Here is a 21,237-nt window from a genome sequence, read left to right as displayed (position 1 = left end):
TCACATGGCCAGGGTTCCAAATTCATGCCTCAACCTAGTCCGATCAGCAAACCAGAAGAGAAACAGAATAAGAAAGAGAAATAGAAAAGAAAAGAAAGAGATACAACATAAGAGACAGTAAACAGAAAAGAAAAGAAAGTTATTTTCTTAAGAAAGTTTATTATTCTGCATATGTATTATGCTAATTACATGATTCAGTATTTCTTATGTGCTCGATGATGTATAGTTATATTTATTATTTTTGCACGTTGATAAGTAGCAAATTAGAGTATCATAAAAGAATGCAAAATATCAGAAAAGAATGAAGAATATTATAAAAAATTAAAGTGAGAAAAGGAAAGTCGAAATATGAGTGACAGAGGAAAAACAGTAGCTCAATTTGGTTTGCTTACTGAGCAATTAGTACTCACTCCGTTATTTTACTGTTTTGCAGGTACTAGATGATTTACGGTTGGGTGGGACGTCCGAAAGTGGAGGGGTTTGACGACATTATCCAAGACTATCTTGTACTTATTAAAGTATATCAGTTATTTTGTGTACATATTTACATGAATTAAAATTAGAACTTTCATATTTTACATTATATATCTATATACATATATGTTTACAAAAGTTATTTAGTGGATTTTGTTATATATTTCTCAAAGAATTACTAGCTAGAGAGAATATTACAAAATCCAAGACTCCAACTGCATATATTTGTTCCTCCAACTCTTGCTTCCTTCTCAGCCTTTCTCTGTTGCTAAAAAAACAATATTTTTCTCCTGAGTAAGTTCAAAATTTAATTTTTGTAGTTCCCAAAACTGTTGGATTCTGTGTTTTTCCATTCCTTCACGCACCAATTTTTCCATGAGCCATTCATGGGCTTGTGTAATTTCGATTTCAAGCTTCAGTTTGGCTTCTTTTGCCATCAAAATAGACTCAGCTTTAGCGAAATCTGACTCGCTGAAACTGAATTTCAAATATGAAAGTAACTCCTGAGCGCTCCCATTTCCGACATCAAAATCAACATTAGTAACATGCTCTGCAGAAGGGAAAGAAAGAAAAACAACATACTTAGAAATTTTAGGAAAAATAAAATCTCACATTAAACAATTGATAAACATGAAATTTTATTGAATTGTTGAAGCTACCTTGATGACTCAAGGGCTAGAAAGACACCATTTTCATCTGCACAAAAAGAACTTAGAATTCAGCTAAGTTCTTGTTGCTTGTAAATTGAAATGATTACTTCATAATTTGCCAATAACAACGAGGATGAACTTGTAAACAACTTTGGAGATTCAAATAATCCAATGTGCTCTATAGCATTTCAATAAGTTTTAAAACTATTATAATCAGCCAAATATTCAAAAGGATTTCCACTTTAGTCTTTTTACTTCACATGTCAAAAAGGGTAATCTTCCATTTTTGTACGACTATTAATCATTAAGACGGAGTTCTCCAAGTGTTACAACACTCTCACATGACTCAAATGGAATTTACTTATAACTTGAAGAGAATCAACAGCAACTACATGCTTAGCTGCAAATAACATCATTTACAATTGTAATTAACAGCAGAATACCTAGCCATGATACAATATTATAACGAACAGAACACACGCCAATTAACTTATTACCTAGTCAATTCAGGCAACAATTTCCCAGATACCTGAGCTAAAAGAACCAATTTTAAAACATGTGGTAAAGCGTATACATGCACAAGACAGAACACTAGATAAATGGACTTTTTCTTTAGGTAAAAAAGAAAGATTGGGATATTAGTAAAACTGCCAAGTTGTCTCAGGACATTAAGCTCATTTGCTCAAAAATAGCTGGCCTTCTCTACATGACTAACAGATCAGGAACACTCACAAACAGCCATACAGTTCAGAAATAAATGTGCATCTAACATTGCCTATGCTTAACAGAGACGGAGGCAACAAATATGAAATTAAATCCATTCAAGTTCTTTGGAACATCTCCAAATACGATATCAAGAATTTCACAACCACATTGTGAACACAACTCAAAGACACCTAGATTAAACGCGATACACTCTAGAGCTCATTCAGAAGAAAAAACTTAAACGAATCAAAATGGCATAGGAAAAACTTACAGTCTTGTTAATTCCAACAAATTGGTAACAACAACTGGGAAATGCCCAATAATTGATATTGCATAAACTTTCCTGCGGAAGTAATAACCATAACGGTGAAGGTCGAAAACCAATGAAAAAACAAAACACAAAACAAAGTGAATAAAAAATTCACTAATCTTCATGGATTTGGAAGAGTGCTTAACCAATTAGGAAGAGTATTTCGCTAATTTACCTCTCAAAGACCAGGGCTTTGATTTAGGGTTAATAGATTATGGGTATCGGAGATTTTAAGCTAAAGATTGGATGAAGCCAATGATTTTCAATAGATTTTTCTGAATGAAGATGATTAAGTGAAGACATTAAGGTATTTTGTTTGAGATAGTATGCTAAAAGAGTTGAAAACGAGTGAACGAGGGTATTAGGAAATTTTGGGTTGGCAGGAATTCGGTGTCATTTACCCTGTTAATGATTGGGTATATGTAAGAAAAATTTGGTCCCTACATGAATGAAAAGTGACAAAGTAAACCCCAAATAATATAATTGACCTTAAACAATAAAAATGAGACAAAATGAACCTCATTTCATATTGGCTGGAATAGTATTTTCTTTCTTGGTAAATAATTGGGTTTACGTAACACTTTTAAAATGTTATTGTATTTTGACTATATGGTAACACTATAAAAAAGCTACTATCTATTGTAAAACTTTAAAAATGCTACTGTAGATATATATTAATAATATTTTTTTTAAAAAAAAGTTACCATTGATATAAATGTGTTATAAAAAGTTAAAGTGTTACACATAAAAATTGTTATGATAACATTTTAACATTAAGGGGGCGTTTAGTTGGCGGTAATGTCAGATTATTGGGGTAATGTCATCTGATATTACTTGATTACCACATTTGGACGTCAAGTAATATAAGATTTCAGTAATCTTCAAATATCAATAGTAGTTACTATTGGTAATATTGGAAGTAATCTGATTACCTCCATTTTCTTAGGTATCCTGAGATTACCAGGGTTATCCTTTTTTGTTACAATTTTATCCCTTATTAATGAAAATTTTGGACAATAATGCCCTCATTTTAAAATAAATTTACATTAATATCCTATTTCAATTTTACCCTTATTTAACTAAAATTTTGGACAATAATGTCCTTGTATTTAAAACAATTTACAGACCACTGCCACTTAGTCACCACCACCACCACTGCCACTCAGTCGCCACCACCATTGCCACCCAGCCACCACCGCCTATAGCGGCCAACCACCACGGACCGCCTCGGAAAACTCATCAGAGTCCCTAAAAAAGAACGAGTTTCAGTGGGAGGCTCCGGGAGTCATCAATCCAGATCCTCGGCCATTAGTAGCCAGATCTAGGCGAGATCTGGCAGTTAACGGCCACGGACCTGGCCGTTAACGGCCAGATCTCACCTAGATCTGGCCGATAATGGCCAGGGTTTTGGCCATTAATGGCCAGATCTGGTCTGATATGGCCGTTTTCGGCCATCAATATGGTCGAAAACGGCCATATCGAAGCCTCTTAGTCACGGTGAGTTGCTGATGGGGAATTTCGGAGACTTCCGGCGGTGGTCTATGGTGGCGGCAGGCGGCGGCAGGAGGTGGGGGTGATTTCGTAATAAATTAAAGTTTTATATAAGCAGGGGTGTTTTAACTAAATCTGAAATATTGGGGGTTAAAAGATATTATTCAAAAATTAATAATAAAAATAATATTATATTAATATTTGTGAAGGGGATAATTTGGTAATTTAAATAATATACCCACCAATTTATTCCCCATAACCAACCATATTAATATAACATATCCACCAACTAACCAAACACATTTTCTTAAAAATTCCCAGTAATCTTTCAAGGTAATCTATCTTTCCAGTAATCCAACATTTTCAGTAATCTAACATTTCTGAACCAAACGCCCCGTAAGTGTTATCATAAATAGTATGTATTATCGTAAGCCATTTTGTTGTAGTGTTTTCATTTTTTTGAACACCCCATAATTGTGACATTATGATGAAAATAGAAGACAACAATACTGTTATGAGCCCATTTGACATTTCAGAATTTGGGAAGAGTAATTAGGATCTTTACAGGAACATTCCCATTTTTGGAAACAAAGTAAGAAACAAGAATGATGAATTCTCATTTTGTCAATACAATTCTAAGTTTTGATCTCGTGTTTGTTCTTTTGGGTTGTCATCTTTTGAAGCATTGTCACATTCTGCATTCAAAACCTCCGGCACAATGATCCCTGTTTGTCCAAACACTAACATTTCAGATATGCATATTATCACTTTTTTTTTTTTTTTCTTTTTTTTTGGTGACAGAGTATTTGACCAGTTTGTACACATCTCAACCAATTCTTTGGGACCTTGAAGTTAACCCACCTTGAAGTTAACAATCGCATAAACTCTCCAATGGTCACTCCTATTAGTAACTGAGGAGAATCAAATTCAATACCTCTTAAGTATTATACTTAAGACTTTTTATCATCTCACCTGACTAAAAATCACCATTGCGTCAAACAAATGTAACTCCAGTCACAGTCAATACGTTCTCTCCATGCTTTGATTGAGGCATTATTTACTAACAGAGGAAAGTTATTTAATTTAATTTTAATATTAGGATAATTCATAATTTATCTATTTGATTTAGATTTTAAAATAAAATTTGGAAATAGCTATATTTTAATATTCAAGGATAATTCATGTATTTGGTTTAAAATTTGAAAATGGTTTTTTTTTTTTTTTTAAATCAATAAGAAGTTTAACTATTAATGGTGTTGCTTGAAAACGCAATAATAAGAGATACTCAATCGACTAGGTTGTGTGCATGATTATGAATAACTAGTTAAGAATAGATAATGGAAAGATTAAAAAAAAATAATTTTTAAAGTGATTCAATAAATTAGAATTAAACTACATCCACGGTTACGCTATTGTTTTGTATGTGCTTTATACTCGGACTAATTATAGAGAAAATAGTCAAATACCTAAAAATGAGAATAAACTCTTTCTAAATAGGTCCTTTATTTTTGTGTGAATGGTCAATCCCTCCAAACGGAGGTAATCTCTTCCTTTTATACACTGTCGGATAGTGGTTTCTATGGGATGGATTACAGGTATAATCCCTTGTAACCCGAAGCTGAGTCAAGCACACCTATGCGTATGATTAAACACCCTTAAGACTGATAATCTTACGTCATTTATTGCCTGTGTGAACGACACGTGAGTTGAGCTTAATCGTTAAATCCTTATATCTGGACGTCGAAAAGCCCACTGCACAACTATTAATATTAATTATCTAATAAAATATCCCAATACCTTTATTCTAGATAATATTATTTACCTCTGGAGATTATATATGTTTAATAGATTTATATAAATTAAGGAGCAAAATTCCTTATCCTGCCACGTGTCAGAAAATAACAGCACACCCATCGTAATACAAAGTTACAAGCGCTTTAGAACAGGATTTTGTCTCCTTTAAGTGACACCTCGACATAAATTAATTAATTTCATAATCCCAATTGACCCGCTCACCGACTCGCTGCCACCCGTCCGTCCCGACTGATTCATAATAGAATCACAATTCAAAGAATAAATTTACATTTTTTTTTTTTTCTGGTTCTTTTGAGAATGAGCAAGAACAAGAGACCTAGAAGTATCCTAGACACAGAAGCTACAGTGGCCGATGTTTGGCAACGCGAACTCGGCCTTCTCTCCAACCGGAATTTCGTGTACCGCCGTCGTGCTTCTGAGGTCTTCTTATTCTTGTCACTGGAAACTCTTATTCCTGTTTTTATTGAATTTATATATGTTCTGTTTTTGAGGTTTTGTATCTTATCATTCTGAAATTACAACGATTTCGTTAATTTTTTTATTAATTTTCCCGGGAAACAAACTGTGGGTGAGATTCTTAGCACTGTTGTTGTTCTAACTAGAAGTGTATTTGTATACGATGATCTTAATGATTAATTATGCATGTTTTTTCGACAATTTTCAGTTATTTTTATGCGCTTAAAGTTTAATGCTTTGAATGGGTCGGTGAGGAAGTTATGTTGCAAATAGTTTTGAAAAATTTTTTTTGAAAGATTTGTTTTCAATGTGAATAATATAAGAGATATTTTGCTGATACTATTGTATTACTATATTTATGTTTTAGGATCTTATCCTTCGACTTGATATTTACAAGAAGCTTGATAAACATCGAGGTTGTGTGAACACAGTAAGCTTCAATGCAGAAGGTGATATTCTGGTGTCAGGCTCTGATGACAGGCGGGTTATACTTTGGGATTGGGTAACTGGGCGTGTCAAATTGTCATTCCATTCTGGACATAATAACAATGTTTTCCAGGCAAAGATCTTGCCGTTTGCGGATGATCGCAGCACTGTTACCTGTGCTGCCGATGGGCAGGTAATTACTTTTTTCGAAAGCATTGTACTTTAGTTTTTGTAGGATTCGTCAAATACTCTGGTTTCCATGATTCAGTAGTGTTATAATAAATTTTAGTTAAACAATTTCCATGCTTCTTTAGACCATTGATTATGCAGACTAGAGTTCCTCTTAATATCCTAAAGATCACCATACTTTGAGGAGATGAAGAGTTATGTGTTTTCAAATTACATGGACAAGTTTATCTTTGTCTTAAAGATTTTTGATATTCTTGATAATGTTGCTTATTTGTCGTAGCCTGTCAAAATTTTAAATTATTCATCCTGTTGAAAAGAATACTTTTTTTCGTTTGTTTTGTCCTCAAGATTTTACCATATAGAGTTGTGCCTTTATAGTTTGAATAACTTTTTGATTGCTCTTAGATTCGTCTTGCTCAAATTCTGGAAGGCGGTGGAGTGGAGACTACTTTGCTTGCCAAACATCAACGACGGGCACATAAATTGGCTATTGAGCCTGGAAGCCCCCATGTACTTTATACTTGTGGTGAAGATGGACTAGTGCAACATGTAAGTTGTGATTCCTCTTTGTTAATTGTATAGTTTCTTCCACCAGATAATCCAAGTTCAGTTGGAGGCATAGTCTAGACTGAACATATGGCCATGGTGAAAAAACTGTTAAATTCTTATGAGGGTCCTATTGACTTGATGCATTTAAAGGCTTTAGTATTGAATCAGAATCCATGCAAAAATAAATAATAAAAATAAAAAATCGATTCTTCCTTGATTTTCTCTTTTTCCCGTACCAATTCTCATGTTAACTAGCTGCTTGATTTCTACCTTGATCATCTTTAAGTGAAAAGATGTAGTCAGAAAATCCCCTGTTAATCAGCTTTGAGTGGCAAATGCTGATGTTTCCTTTAATTGTTGGATTTCTACTGTGGATTTTAGTGTTGCTTAGTTTTGTGCTGATATAATACTTGTTAATGATGTTTCAGATTGATTTGAGAACTCGGGTTGCTACTGAACTTTTCACTTGCCGTCCAATTGCTGATAGAAGAAGTTACATGCCAGTAGTAAATCTAAATACAATTGCAATTGATCCAAGAAACCCAAATCTCTTTGCAGTTGCTGGATCGGATGAGTATACTCGACTTTATGATATTCGCAAATATAAGTGGGATGGTTCTACAGATTTTGGTCAACCTGCTGATTACTTTTGCCCTCCAAATTTGATTGGTGGTGACCAAGTTGGAATAACTGGCTTGGCCTTCTCGGATCAGAGTGAGCTTTTGGTTTCATACAATGATGAATTTATCTATTTATTTACTCAGGATATGGGATTGGGGCCTAACCTGGTGCCTTCCTCTTCATTATCTACTGGGAGTGACGCTAGTGAAATGGCACCTGGTCATCCCTCATCTCCATCTACTATGGATGTTGGTGATATAGTTATTCCCCAAGTTTACAAGGGGCACAGAAATTGTGTCACGGTAAAAGGAGTGAACTTCTGTGGGCCGAAATGTGAATATGTGGTCAGTGGGTCAGATTGTGGGCGGATATTTATTTGGAAGAAAAAGGGTGGAGAGCTCATTCGTGTCATGGAAGCAGATAAGGAAGTGGTAAACTGTATTGAGCCTCATCCTCACTCTACAGTGCTTGCTAGCAGTGGAATTGAAAGTGACGTCAAGATATGGACCCCAGAGGCTAGTGAGAGAGCTACTTTGCCCACAAAGATCGAACAGGTATGCTTTGTCTATAAAACTAATTATTGCATGCCAAAATTTCAATAACATTTTCATTATACTTGTTTGAGGGTTTAACTAAAATGGTTAAAGGCATTTCAAGAAATTGAATCTATAGGGCTCATATTCCTGACATTGAATCCTTAAGATTGGAGAATTTAATGCATATTCTTGTTCATTCTTTCCTCTCCCTGCCATAAGTGTAATTACCAAAACAAATAGGGATTAATTGCTTTGAAGCTGGCAAATGACATTAACTAAGTATAAAATTATCAGTTTTGTTGTTTAACTTGTTAAAGTTCAAAGTTTTGACATTTGGTAGGATTAAAAAATGATCTCATCGGCTGTTTAGAACTTGAGCTGAAGCCTTAGCTTTTAGTGCTTTAGATCTTAGATATTTAGAACATTTGATCCTGTCTGTTCAACTCATATCCCCATTGTTGGAAAAAAACTCTACATTACTAGGAATTGGTGGAGAGGTGGAAAGCTAATAGACTATAGGGCCTGAATGGTTCATTTAAGCTGGTTATATGCTGTTTATGAATGAGTATATATGAAATGGGCTGCAATACTGCATACTATATCTGCAGCAGAGGAACTAATTTCTCTGCTGTTCTTGTTTGGAAAAGGTTCCGCTACCTGGTCGCATTCATTGGATTGCACTTGGTGATGACGATGATTATTATTTTTATGATATTGATGATGACGATGACGATGACGATGACGATGACGATGACGATGACGATGACGATGACAATGACGATGACGATGACGATGACGACGACGACGACGATGTTGGAGATGATGATGATGAGGAGGATGAAGACGATGATGGGGATAATGGTGATGATGATTATGATAATGACGATGATGATTACAGCTTGGAATATGTCAATGATGTAGATGATGATGATGATTGGTGTGATGACGATGATGACGGAAGCACTAAAGTTGATGATGGCAATAAAGATTCTGATAATTTTGCTGGAGGTTATGATAATGCTAATAATGACCATTTGTGATTTTGCACTTTGTGTCCAGTTCAAACCGAAGGCTAGGGGCTGGATGCACCATGTATCTTCACCGGAGGACCTGATGATGCAGTTATTTTCACTGCAAAGGCGAAGGACCGATCCAGATCCAGAGCGTGTTGGTGAAAACTCAGCTGCAGGTCAGGAACTTCTGGAACTTATATTGACGTTCAGTGCCAACAGTGGTGGATCTTCAGACGATGGAGAGCATGAGCCTGAGCCATGAAGATTTGGTTTATTGAACGAGGCTGTGACATTGTTCTGGACTAGGAAAAAAATGATAGTAACTGTACATAGCATGGTTTATAAAACTGTTTTGAGTAGAACAATTTTTTGTCAACTGTTTATTCATTATTCAAGTTCTTCCAGGTTGATCTATGATTGTTTTCTCCTAATGCTTATTCTTTTTAAATACATTATGTCAGCTATCATTTTAGGTCTAAAGTATTAGTATGCTTTTCTATGTATAAAGTTGGGATATATATTAGCTGGTATTGCTTCCGGTTTCGGTCGACCTGCTGAAATCTCTCAGCTCCAACTCCAATTAGAAATATGTGTTTGGGAGAATTGTTACAGATAAGAGTGATGGTAGTCTATTTTGGTTCATATAATTTCGGTAAGTACCTAGCAAATGATAGTATGATATTGCACTGATCTTCATTGGCAGCTGCTGCTATTTTGAAAAAGAAACCAAAAATGGACTCAGCTTTGCTGTTGTTATATTTGGATCGAGTGTTCTTTTATTTAATTGATTTTTATTATATTTCCCCTTTGATTATGTTTAAAAATTGCATTTATTCTCTACTTAAACGTAGGGGACATTTACATTCCCTTCGTTTCTTGATGAACTTATCCATGGCTTTGACAGAAGATCCCTTAGATCCTTCACCTTCTTTTATGGCTTCTTCCAATTTCACTTTAACTTCCCAAGCCTTCCTGCGTATCTCCTCGCCTTTATTAACTCTTCCCAATACCATCTTGATTACTTCTGCAATATGATCGCGCTTAACATCCTCAGAATCTATTCCTCTTGCCACCTCTATACAGACGCGGGCTTCCTCCAGCATCTTGGAGTTAAACATCTGCTCGGCAACCAATGGTCACCCGATGATTGGCACCCCTTGACACAAACTTTCCAGCTCTGAGTTCCAGCCACAGTGGCTTAGAAATGCACCAGTTGATTTGTGAGACAAAATTTCCAGTTGTGGTGCCCATTTGAAGATTAAGATACCCTGATTCTTTGTCCTGATTCTTTCCTCAAATCCATCAGGAAACCTTTCACCCTTTGGTTCTTTTGTTGCACAGAAACCTATGGGTGGCCTGATGACCCAAATGAAAGGTTTCCCACTTGCTTCCAAGCCAAGGGCTAACTCTCTCATTTGTGAAGGCAATAAGGCATTCTGTGAGCCAAAAGACGCATACAAAACTGACCCTGGTGGATGAACATCAAGCCATGAAGAAAGATCATTAGAGTGTAAGTCATAATCTTTCTTTACACTAGAGCAGGCTGGTCCTATCATCCATACAGACTTCCCAGCTCCCAGTTTCCTGCTAAAATATTTAACACCAATCTCTTCTAGCCCTTTAATGGTATTCAACAAAACTGAATCAGAACGAAAGCACAACGAGAACTGGCGCTCGCGGAAAGCCCACCAGGCTTTAACAGCATCAGTGTACTTGAGATCATTCCCAAGTTGTGAAAACTGAATTTGAGACGCTTCAGGAAAGTCCGGGAGAAAGAACTCATCCCCATCATCAGCTTCAAATCTGTGTATGTTTAGAGAAATGGAGAAATATGCAGCCATGCTGTAACCAGCCCCGCAATGAACACTGAATGGAAAATTCCAAATTAATTAGCAACCTCAACAGTCCAGCCAAAGAACATGTCAGAGATGATACAGAGAGGAGGGCAGCCATCTTTTTTCGTCATGTCGACGAGGAGATTCCTAAAGGGAGCTTGAAGGTCTGCAGAGGCAAGCATGAAGGGAACAATTTCTTGATAGGAGAGAGTGTCAGTGTTTTCTACATTAGGTGGGAGGCCTTGGAGAGGTCCAACATTGAAGGGGATTTCAACAAGGGTTATGTTGGTATTATTTGGAGGGAGTGAAGATTTAAGTTTCTGAATGTTAAGAGGGGTGTTGATAATGGTGATTGTATAGGCTTTTCTTCTTTCTATTTGTCTTGCCAAAGCCATGAAAGGATTGAGATGACCATAAGCCATGAATGGGAACATCACAATCTTCTTTTGTGTTTTGCCTTAAGCCATAGCTTTGATTATCAGAGAGAGCTAGCTAGGTTGGCAATTGACAGAGTCTTGTTTGCAAGCATTTGCATATATGATAATGTATATATAGACTGTGCTGTGCATCCATAAATTCTTCTCATGCATGCATTTAATTATTAATTATAATGATACATACATGACAAGATTTATATAGCAAATATGCAAATGTAGTATACCCACCTTTAAGATTTCTTTTCGAATACGTGATTCAAACTAGATACAACTGGACAATAACATAATTGGAAATATTTGGGTCTAATTTGAGTAATCCCCACTTTGGAAAAACCAACAAACACATTGAGGCAAAAGGAAGTATGTAATAAATACAATTAATGAGTTTCCATATGCAGTGGAATATCTCTATAGTCATAATATTGGGACCAACTAAATTTATTATTATAAGGAGGTTATAACTTAATAGATGTGTAGTTATAAGAATTGTTGTTTTGATTAAAAAATTATTGTTTGGATTTCTTATTTTATAATTCATGTTTTAGTAGTCTTATGATTTCAATTCATTGTTTTAGTAGTAAGAATAGTATGGAAATGAATATTAAATAGTCATTACAAAATTGAGTAATCAGATTCGACAACTTCACTATACTAATCAAATGGATATTAATATATTTCTTAATCATCCAATTGAGCAACAAGTCGTGTATGCTTTAACTGAAGAAGAAATTATTACTAGAATTAGATAAGAAGATGAAGAAAATAATTCTGAGGATGAATATAGTACGGAAATACCAAAAGTTTCGTGCCAATAAGTTCCAAACATGTAGTTATAAATATTTTGGCTTCAAAAAAGGTGTCCATGTTAGCGACTTATTACGTACGTGCAAAATAAAAGATATGATAACAATTTTAAAGCATAAATCATTGTCTCAAACAACTTTAGATAGATATTTTATTTCATCTTAAACATTTAAAGCGACATAACATATATTTTTTTTTTAATAATATACTTACAATTATTACTATGTATAGGCAACTTCCTGAAGTTGAGACTTAGAAAAACTATAACTTATTACAATGTAGAATTTATTTTTATGTACAATTGGCCCAAGTTGGGACCAAAATTTTTTATGACTACATGAAGGTTATTCCTATATGGAGTATCACTATAGAGATGTTCTACTATATTTGTATAAAAAGCATACGTTCTAATTTGTTTGTTCACGTATATGAGGTATTTAGGCCTACATTGGAGCCTACCTAATCCTTAGGGCCATGGAACATCATACAAGCCCAATGGACCAAGATAATTGCACAAATGTGAGGGTCACGAAGCACCATACAAACCCAATAGATCAAGGTAATTACACAAATGTGATTGATATCTCTTCTGTGACTCGAACACAATTTACAGAAAACTATACAAGCCCAATAGACCAAGGTAATTGCACAAATGTGAGGGCCATGCAACACTATACATGCCCAATGGACCAAGATAATTGCATAAATGTGATTGATACCTCTTTTGCGACTTGAACACAATTCATGAAACATCGTACAAGCCCAATAGACCAAAGTAATTGCACAAATGTGATTGGTACCTCTTCTGCGACTCAAACACAGTTACAAGCCTATATTGAAGCCTACCTAATCTTCAAGGCCACAAAACACCTTACAAGCCCAATGGACCAAGGTAATTGCACAAATGTGGTAAGTACATCTCCTACGACTCGAACACAAGACCCCCTTAGGTATAGCTAGAGGTGAAAATCGAGTCGTGCCGCCTGCTAGCTAATCAAACTCGACTCGATGTTGGCTAGAACTCGGCTCAACATTAGTTGAGTCGAGTTCAAGTAGTTAATCGAGTCAAGTTCGATCACAATAGAACTCAACTCGATATGTTCGCGAGTATTTTTAAGATCTATGGTTAAGTTGATAGTTTTTAAAGTAATAGGGGTTATATGTAATTTAAAAGCTGTAAAATTTGCAAATCCACTCTTGTTAGATGAGCTCAAAATCAAGTTCGAACTCGATTGAAACTTGAATAAAACTCAATTATATGAACTCGATTTCCAATTTGAAGTATCGAGTTCAAGTTCGAACTTGATTTCTGAGGCTTGATCAGGCTAAAACTCGATCGAACTCGTTACTGTAGCGATCAAGCCAAGTTTGATTTACTAGATACTCGACTCGATTTTACCCTATGTATAATTAACCATAATGACTAAAGAATTTGTCATTCAACCACAAGGGGAGAAGTCGTTTATTCTATATTCCTTTTCTAGTTCAATGTATATCTCAATTCTGGTTAGCCTACCTTAAAATCTATGGGAGAATGAACCCTTAACTAGAACAGTAAGTATTCAATAGAAGTAGTCACCATATAGTAACGTATGGGGTTTGATTGTTAGGAGTTGTAATAGGAGCAGTAGTCACATGCCATGTTCCAAAAATCTATATGTAATTTTAGCACTTCAAGTTTTTGGGTGATTAGTCGGCGAGCAATGCCCGTAACCTACGATATGTCGTTTTATGCGACTTGTCATATTACATGATAAATCTAGCATGTGTTATTTACAAGAGTAGTAATTATGCAATCTAATCTACCTTTTTCTCTTCCATTTATTGTTTGAGTCATTTGTCAAATTTAGTTGATCACATTTAATTTATTAAATAATATACAATTAATTTTAGTAGTCTTTGTCAAAGTGTGTTATTTTAACAATGACTTTTCTAGAATAGAGTGGTTGATTTATTTGGAATTTTAATAATTTAATTAAGTCTAAATTGATATGGTGTTGGCTGTTAGGTTTTAATTATTTACTTATTTTAGAATGTGCTATATATATATATATATATATATATATATTTAATTATTTTATAAGAAGGGTGTTCAGGCCGATTTGCGTGTACTTCAACTAATCATTTGGAGTTTAAAGTTAAGGGTAGGGTAAACCCTTTAAATACTACTTCTATTAGTAATCAAGAGGAATTGAACTTAAAACCTCTTAAGTAATACACCCAAAAGTCTATATTACCCTACCTTGAATGTGCTTAATATTGTTGAAATAATACTAGAAATTGTTTGTATAAATTGAAATGTCACAAAATAAATTGAAAAATGAAAGTAAAATAAACAATATGAATTGAGTAATGCTACAGTCACCGACGATAGTGCACCGAATGACGTGGTAAAATCCTGACAATTGATTAATATTAAATCAAAATTAATCAACAGTCAATATTTTATCACGTCATTCGATGCACTACCGTCGGTGGCTATATTATTTTCCATATGAATTATATATAGAATAATGAAATAATAATGTTATATCATTTTGTATACTTCATGTTATTGTTAGATGTAATATAATAATAAATTAATAATTTGATGGCAGGTATCTGATTCCCTTGTAAAAAACCGGTGAGTGTCTTGTCATTCATTTTATTAATCATTGCACGGCATGTCGTTAAGACCACTCGTTATACTACGGGTTGTCGTTTGGAAGTTAGTCGACGGACAAACCAATAAACCATACTCACAAACTGACCAGACCAGACCAGACCAGACCACAGTTGAGTTGACTAAAATCGAATTGCACTCAAAAAGCGATGTCGTTTCTGCCAACAAATTATTATTATCTAGATATGCAGAGTCTTGTTTGCAAGCATTTGCATATATGATAATTTATATAGAGTGTGTTGTGCATCCATAAATTCTTCTCATGCATGCATTTAATTATTAATTATAATGATACATACATGACAAGATTTATATAGCAAATATGCAAATGTAGTATACCCACCTTAAGATTTCTTTTCGAAGACGTGATTCAAACTAGATACAACCGGGCAATAACATAATTGGAAATCTTTGGGTCTAATTTGAGTAATCCCCACTTTGGAAAAACCAACAAACACAGAGGCATAAGGAAATATGTAACAAATATAATTAATAAGTTTTCATATCCAGTGGAACCTCTCTATAGTCATAATGTTGGAACTAACTAAATTTATTATTATAAGGAGATTATAACTTAATAGAGGTGTAGTTACAAGAATTGTTATTTTGATTAAAAAATTATTGTTTTGATTTCTTATTTTATAACTTTTAGTAATATTATGATTTCAATTCATTGTTTTAGTAGCATTAGAATAGTATGGAAATGAATATCAAATAGTAATTAGAAAATTGAGTAATCAGATTCGACAACTTCACTACACTAATCAAATGGATATTAATATATTTATTAATCATCCAAATGAGCAACGAGTCGTGTATGTTTTAACTAAATAAGAAATCATTACTAGAATTAAATAAGAAGAGGAATGAAATAATTATGAAGATAAATATAGTACGAAAATACCAAAAGTTTCATGCCAAGAAGCTCCAAACATGCGATTAGAAATATTTGGGTTCAAAACAGGTATCCATGTTGACGACTTATTATGTACCTGCAAGATAAAAGATATGATAACAACTTTAAAGTATAAATCATTGTCTCAAACAATTTTAGATTGATATTTTATTTCATCTTAAATATTTAATGTGACATAACATATTTTTTTTTAAAATATAAATACAATTATTGCTATGTAGAGACAAATTCCTTAAGACGAGACTTAGAAAAACTATAACTTATTACAACGTGAAATTTATTTTTATTTATAATTGGCCCAAGTTGAGATCAAATTTTTTTATGACTACATGAAGGTTATTCCTATATAGAGTATCACTATAGAGATGCTCTACTGTATTTGTATAAAAGCATATGTTCTAATTTGTTTTTTCATGTATATGAGGTATTCAGGCCTACATTGGAGCCTACCTAATCCTCAGGGCCATGGAACATCATACAAGCCCAATGGATCAAGGTAACTGCACAAATGTGAGGGTCACGAAGCACCATACAAGCCTAATGGATCAAGGTAATTGCACAAATGTGATTGATATCTCTTATGTGACTCGAACACAATTTACAGAACACCATACAAGCCTAATGGACCAAGGTAATTGCACAAATGTAAGGCCATAGAACACTATACAAGCCCAATGGACCAAGATAACTGCATAAATGTGATTGATACCTCTTCTGCGACTTGAATATAATTCACGGAACACCATACAAAACCAATGGACCAAGGCAATTGCACAAATATGATTGATACCTCTTTTGTGACTCAAACACAATTACAAGCCTATATTGAAGTCTGCCTAATCTTCAAGGCCGCATAACACCTTACAAGCCCAATAGACCAAGGTAATTGCACAAATGTGGTAAGCATCTCTCATACGACTCGAACATAAGACCCCTTAGGTATGGCTAGGGGTGAAAATCGAGTCGTGCCGCCTGCTAGCTACTCAAACTCGACTCGATGTTGGCTTGAACTCGGCTCAACATTAGTTGAGTCGAGTTCGAGTAGTTAATCAAGTCGAGTTCGATCACAATAGAACTCAACTCAATACGTTTGTGAATATTTTCAAGATCAATGGTTAAGTTGATAGTTTTTTAAGTAATAGGGCTCATATGTAATTTAAAAGTTATAAAATTTGCAAATCCACTCCTGTTAGATGAGCTCAAAATCAAGTTCGAACTCGATTGAAATTCGAATAAAACTCAATTATACGAACTTGATTTCCAATTTCAAGTACCGAGTTCGAGTTCGAACTTGATTTCTCAAGCTCGATCAGACTTGAACTCGATCGAACTCGTTACTGTAGCGATCCAGTCGAGTTTGATTTACTAGATACTCGACTCGATTTTACCCCTAGGTATAACTAACATTAATGACTAAAGAGTTTGTCATTTAACCACAAAGGGAGAGGTCGTTTATTTTATATTCCTTTTCTAGCTCAATGTATATCTCAAATCTGGTTAGCCTAACTTAAAATCTATGGGAGAATGAACCCTTAACTAGAACAATAAGTATTCAATAGAAGCAGTCACCATATAGTAACGTATGGGGTTTGATAGTTAGGAGTTGTAATAGGAGCAGTAGTCACAGGCCATGTTCCAAAAGTCTATATGTAATTTTATCACTTCAAGTTTTTGGGTGAGTACTCCGCGAGCAATGCCCGTAATCTACGACATGTCGTTTTCTTTATCTAACAATATGCGACTTGTCATATTGCATGATAAATCTAGCATGTGTTATTTACAAGAGTAGTAATTATGCATCTAATCTACCTTTTTCTCTTCCATTTATTGTTTGAGTCACTTGTCAAATTTAGTCGATCACATTTAATTTATTGAATAATATACAATTAATTTTAGTAGTCTTTGTCAAAGTGTGTTATTTTAACAATGACTTTTCTAGAATAGAGTGGTTGATTTATTTGGAATTTTAATAATTTAATTAAGTCTAAAATGATAGGTGTTGGCTGTTAGGTTTTAATTATTTACTTATTTTAGAACGCGCTATATATATTATTTATTTAATTATTTTATAAAGAGAGTGTTTATGTTAGTTTGTGCGTACTTCAACTAATCTTTTGGAGTTTAAAGTTAAAGGCAGAGTAAACCCTCTAATAACCATCTCTATTAGTAATAAAGAGGAACCGAACTCAAGACCTCTTGAGTAATATACTCAAAAGTCTATATTGCCCTACCTGGAATGTGTTTAATATTGTTGAAATAATACTAGAAACGATTTGTATAAATTGAAATGTCACAAAATAAATTGAAAAATGAAAGTAAAATAGACAATATGAATTATATATAGAATAATGAAATAATAATGTTGTACTCCCTCATATTTTGTTTAAAAGTTGTTTTAAGGGTGTACACGGTTTTTAATAAAAAAAATTTTGTCTTTCTTACCCAAATCTTTCCCCTAATTTTGCAGCGGAAAACTTTTTCGTTACATATTTAAATAATTTACATTTGTCTTATGCTATTTTTTTATTCTGTCATCCCTCACTCATTTCCATAAGCAACGATTTTTAATTTGAAAAACTACTAAACCCTTAAAACGACTTAAAAAAAAAAAAAAATGAGGAACTATCATTTCATGTTATTGTTAGACGTCAGATAATAATAAATTAATAATTTGATGGCAGGTATCTGATTCCCTTGTAAAAAACCGGTGAGTGTCTTGTCATTCATTTTATTAATCATTGCACGGCATGTCGTTAAGACCAGTCGTTATACTACGGGTTGTCGTTTGGAAGTTAGTCGACGGACAAACCAATAAACCATACTCACAAACTGACCAGACCAGACCAGACCAGACCACAGTTGAGTTGACTAAAATCGAATCGCACTCAAAAAGCGATGTCGTTTCTGCCAACAAATTATTATTATCTTCAACAAAGTAGCAGTTTCTCTCTCGTTTTCTCTCTGGGGAGTTTCTCTAAAACCCCTACCCTCAGCTTTCTCTAAAACCCCACTTGGAATCTTGAAGAAACATCGCACAATTCAAGGCAATCTCAAACATCTCAGCCCATATGAAGAAGGTAAAGTTTTTTCATCCCTTGAGCTTCCAAATTCTTTTCTTTCTTTTCTTTTCCCAGTTGCTATGCATGTTTTAGAATACTTTTTACAGAACTAACTTTAATGCTTGTTCTTAGCTTGTATATCAACAGTATCTTTGTTCTTTGACCCCCACGACCAAAAGTTCATTATTATTATTATTATTATTATTATTATTATTATTGAATGCAAAGGGATTAATTGGTTACCTTAGCATGGTGGTAAAATTTCCCAACTGATTAGTTCTGTTGATTAATTTAAGTTGTACAGTCTTGCCTGGTTCTTGTTTTTATTACTATACGTTCCACAATTTTTATTTTTATTTTTTTTGAGATTGATGTAATTTATTTACTCACGTATTTTCTTTAATTTTTTTTTTTTCTTGAAGTTTGTCAGCAGGGTTGTTGCTCTTATTTCTGTGCTTAACAAAGTTACTAGATTCTAGTAGTGGTTTGTAATAAATAATACTTCACGTCCAAGTAATATCACAAATTTCTTATTCAAGTTTTTGTTTTCCCATGCTACACTAACATGTTACATGTGTATGATTTGCTAAAGTGTTAAATGACGTGTTGGTGCCCATAAAATGGCATGAAAAATTTGATCTGTTTCTTAGAGGTGTAGTATTACTGTTTTTTATATACATATCATGAAGTTTAAGTATGTGGTGAAATTATATTGTGAACAAGAGTGATCACCTATTGTGCAAAATTTTTATTGATGATATTTACTGTTTTAAAATTTGTCAGAGTTGTGAAGAGAGAGAGATGAGGAACTCTTTAGGACTTCCAGATGATGTTGTGGTGGATATCTTTCTGCGACTGTCAATCAAGAATCTAGCTCGACTGCGGTGTGTGTGTAAATCATGGAATGACTTAATAACCAGCGAGTCATTTGTTGGATTCCATCTTAGTAAATCCAGCAGAAAACCTCGTCTCCTTTTCTTTAGGTATGGTGTCAGCCCTTCATATTTGGGCTTCTATCCCCCAAAACGTCAGCGGTTTGAGAATCTTCATGATCCTCCATTTGCTTCAAGACTTGTAGATTTAGATTTGTTAGGTTCATGTAACGGCGTTCTCTGTTTCTGCAGCACTGCTGACCATTCGCTTATCTATATGTGGAATCCTTCGAATAACAAGTACATAACCCTTCCCAAACCCACATATAACCCTCGTTACCTAGGTTTTGGTGTCAATTCAATGAGTGGCCATCTCGATGACTTCAAAGTTGTAACTATCTCTGCCAATGCAAATGCTGAGGTCTACAGTTTGAGGACAAATTCATGGAAAATTATTGATGATGGTTTTCTTCGAAGTATTGAGATATATGGTAGTCATATTAATTGTCCTGTTTTTGTCAAGGGATCTGTGCATTGGTGTGCTCGCTATAGCTGTTATCTTGATAGTCAGTGCACTTGGCTCATAGTCTCATTTGACTTTTCCAAGGGTGTTTTCCACACGATTATGTTGCCGGAGGACATGTCCATTGATGATGATGCCAAGTACTTGAACGTTTTGGATGGATGCCTTTGTGTTTTTGCTGGTACTGTTCGTAATTCTTTTCGTGCTTATGAGTTATGGGTAATGAAGGAGTATGGTGTAATTGAGTCATGGACTAGGCGATGCATAATTGAAAAGGATCAGATTTTTTGGTGGCCAATAGGATTCACAAGAAAGGGAAAAATTTTTGTACGAGGGGATTGTGAACATTGTGGCAATTCTTTACTGTCATACGATCCAAATACAGAGATATTTGAGTGCCTCGATATTCACCTTCCTTGTTTTTCAATTCAAGTGTTGACATTTGTGGATAGCATAATCACACCTGTACCTCGATCTGTGATTAAAGGCTAGAAGCTGATTTTATTTTTGGAGCTCCTTCCAGTAGGGTTTGAGCAACTGACATCAACTGCGGCACAGAAGGGGAATCGTCCTCCATTATCTGTTTTTTACCTTTGCTATAGATAAAACTTATTTCATCCTTGCACTATTCAGTCCCTTTAATAGTGTTTTGGATTATTGTTGGTAAATTTGATATTTATCTGTATCATTGCTCGATAAAATTCTGTTTCTCAAAGCATATTGCTTCTGTCCTTTGTTAAGTACATTGTATATTTTCCACCTGAAATAGGATGGCACTGTCCATGTATCTCGTGTACTGGCATTTTATATTTGCCAAGGTTATTGCGCTAGCATTACCTTTAGACCATAATGTACCACAATATCATTCAATATTTGACTTGGATGTCAATTTGT

The 21,237-nt window shown here is 34.4% G+C and overlaps 3 protein-coding genes and 1 long non-coding RNA gene across 5 annotated transcripts; 2 read left to right on the top strand and 2 right to left on the bottom strand.

Annotated features, from left to right (window-relative positions):
* Positions 1 to 689: 689 nt before the first annotated feature.
* On the bottom strand, positions 690 to 2,513 carry LOC116127162. Its single transcript, XR_004127582.1, has 4 exons — positions 2,315 to 2,513; positions 2,101 to 2,172; positions 1,134 to 1,170; positions 690 to 1,024 (listed from the first exon to the last, which is right to left on the bottom strand). It is a non-coding gene; the product is annotated as an uncharacterized LOC116127162 (long non-coding RNA).
* A 3,118-nt stretch (positions 2,514 to 5,631) lies between these two features.
* LOC116127083 (DDB1- and CUL4-associated factor 8) lies at positions 5,632 to 9,650 on the top strand. 2 transcript variants are annotated; one of them, XM_031412753.1, is made up of 5 exons: positions 5,632 to 5,865; positions 6,269 to 6,520; positions 6,922 to 7,065; positions 7,494 to 8,240; positions 8,870 to 9,418. In XM_031412753.1, the coding sequence occupies exons 1-5, from the start codon at positions 5,743 to 5,745 to the stop codon at positions 9,260 to 9,262; spliced, it is 1,659 nt and encodes a 552-aa protein (XP_031268613.1). In that variant the 5' UTR covers positions 5,632 to 5,742; the 3' UTR covers positions 9,263 to 9,418. The 2 variants fall into 2 exon arrangements, with proteins under 2 accessions (XP_031268613.1, XP_031268614.1); XM_031412754.1 differs by having other exon boundaries at positions 5,636 to 5,865; positions 9,282 to 9,650.
* A 721-nt stretch (positions 9,651 to 10,371) lies between these two features.
* Positions 10,372 to 11,492, bottom strand: LOC116127105 (UDP-glycosyltransferase 92A1-like). Its single transcript, XM_031412773.1, has 2 exons — positions 11,155 to 11,492; positions 10,372 to 11,101 (listed from the first exon to the last, which is right to left on the bottom strand). The coding sequence occupies exons 1-2, from the start codon at positions 11,490 to 11,492 to the stop codon at positions 10,372 to 10,374; spliced, it is 1,068 nt and encodes a 355-aa protein (XP_031268633.1).
* A 7,319-nt stretch (positions 11,493 to 18,811) lies between these two features.
* On the top strand, positions 18,812 to 21,237 carry LOC116127091 (F-box protein At3g07870-like). Its single transcript, XM_031412763.1, has 2 exons — positions 18,812 to 18,966; positions 19,732 to 21,237. Exons 1-2 carry the CDS (start codon positions 18,958 to 18,960, stop codon positions 20,833 to 20,835), a joined length of 1,113 nt encoding a protein of 370 aa, XP_031268623.1. The 5' UTR covers positions 18,812 to 18,957; the 3' UTR covers positions 20,836 to 21,237.

Source organism: Pistacia vera, unplaced genomic scaffold (assembly GCF_008641045.1).
Source record: "Pistacia vera cultivar Batoury unplaced genomic scaffold, PisVer_v2 Contig189, whole genome shotgun sequence".
In the NCBI taxonomy this organism is placed as follows: Eukaryota; Viridiplantae; Streptophyta; class Magnoliopsida; order Sapindales; family Anacardiaceae; genus Pistacia; species Pistacia vera.
The sequence above is the reverse complement of the archived record's forward strand: the minus strand, read 5'-3'. Positions and strand labels throughout refer to the sequence as shown.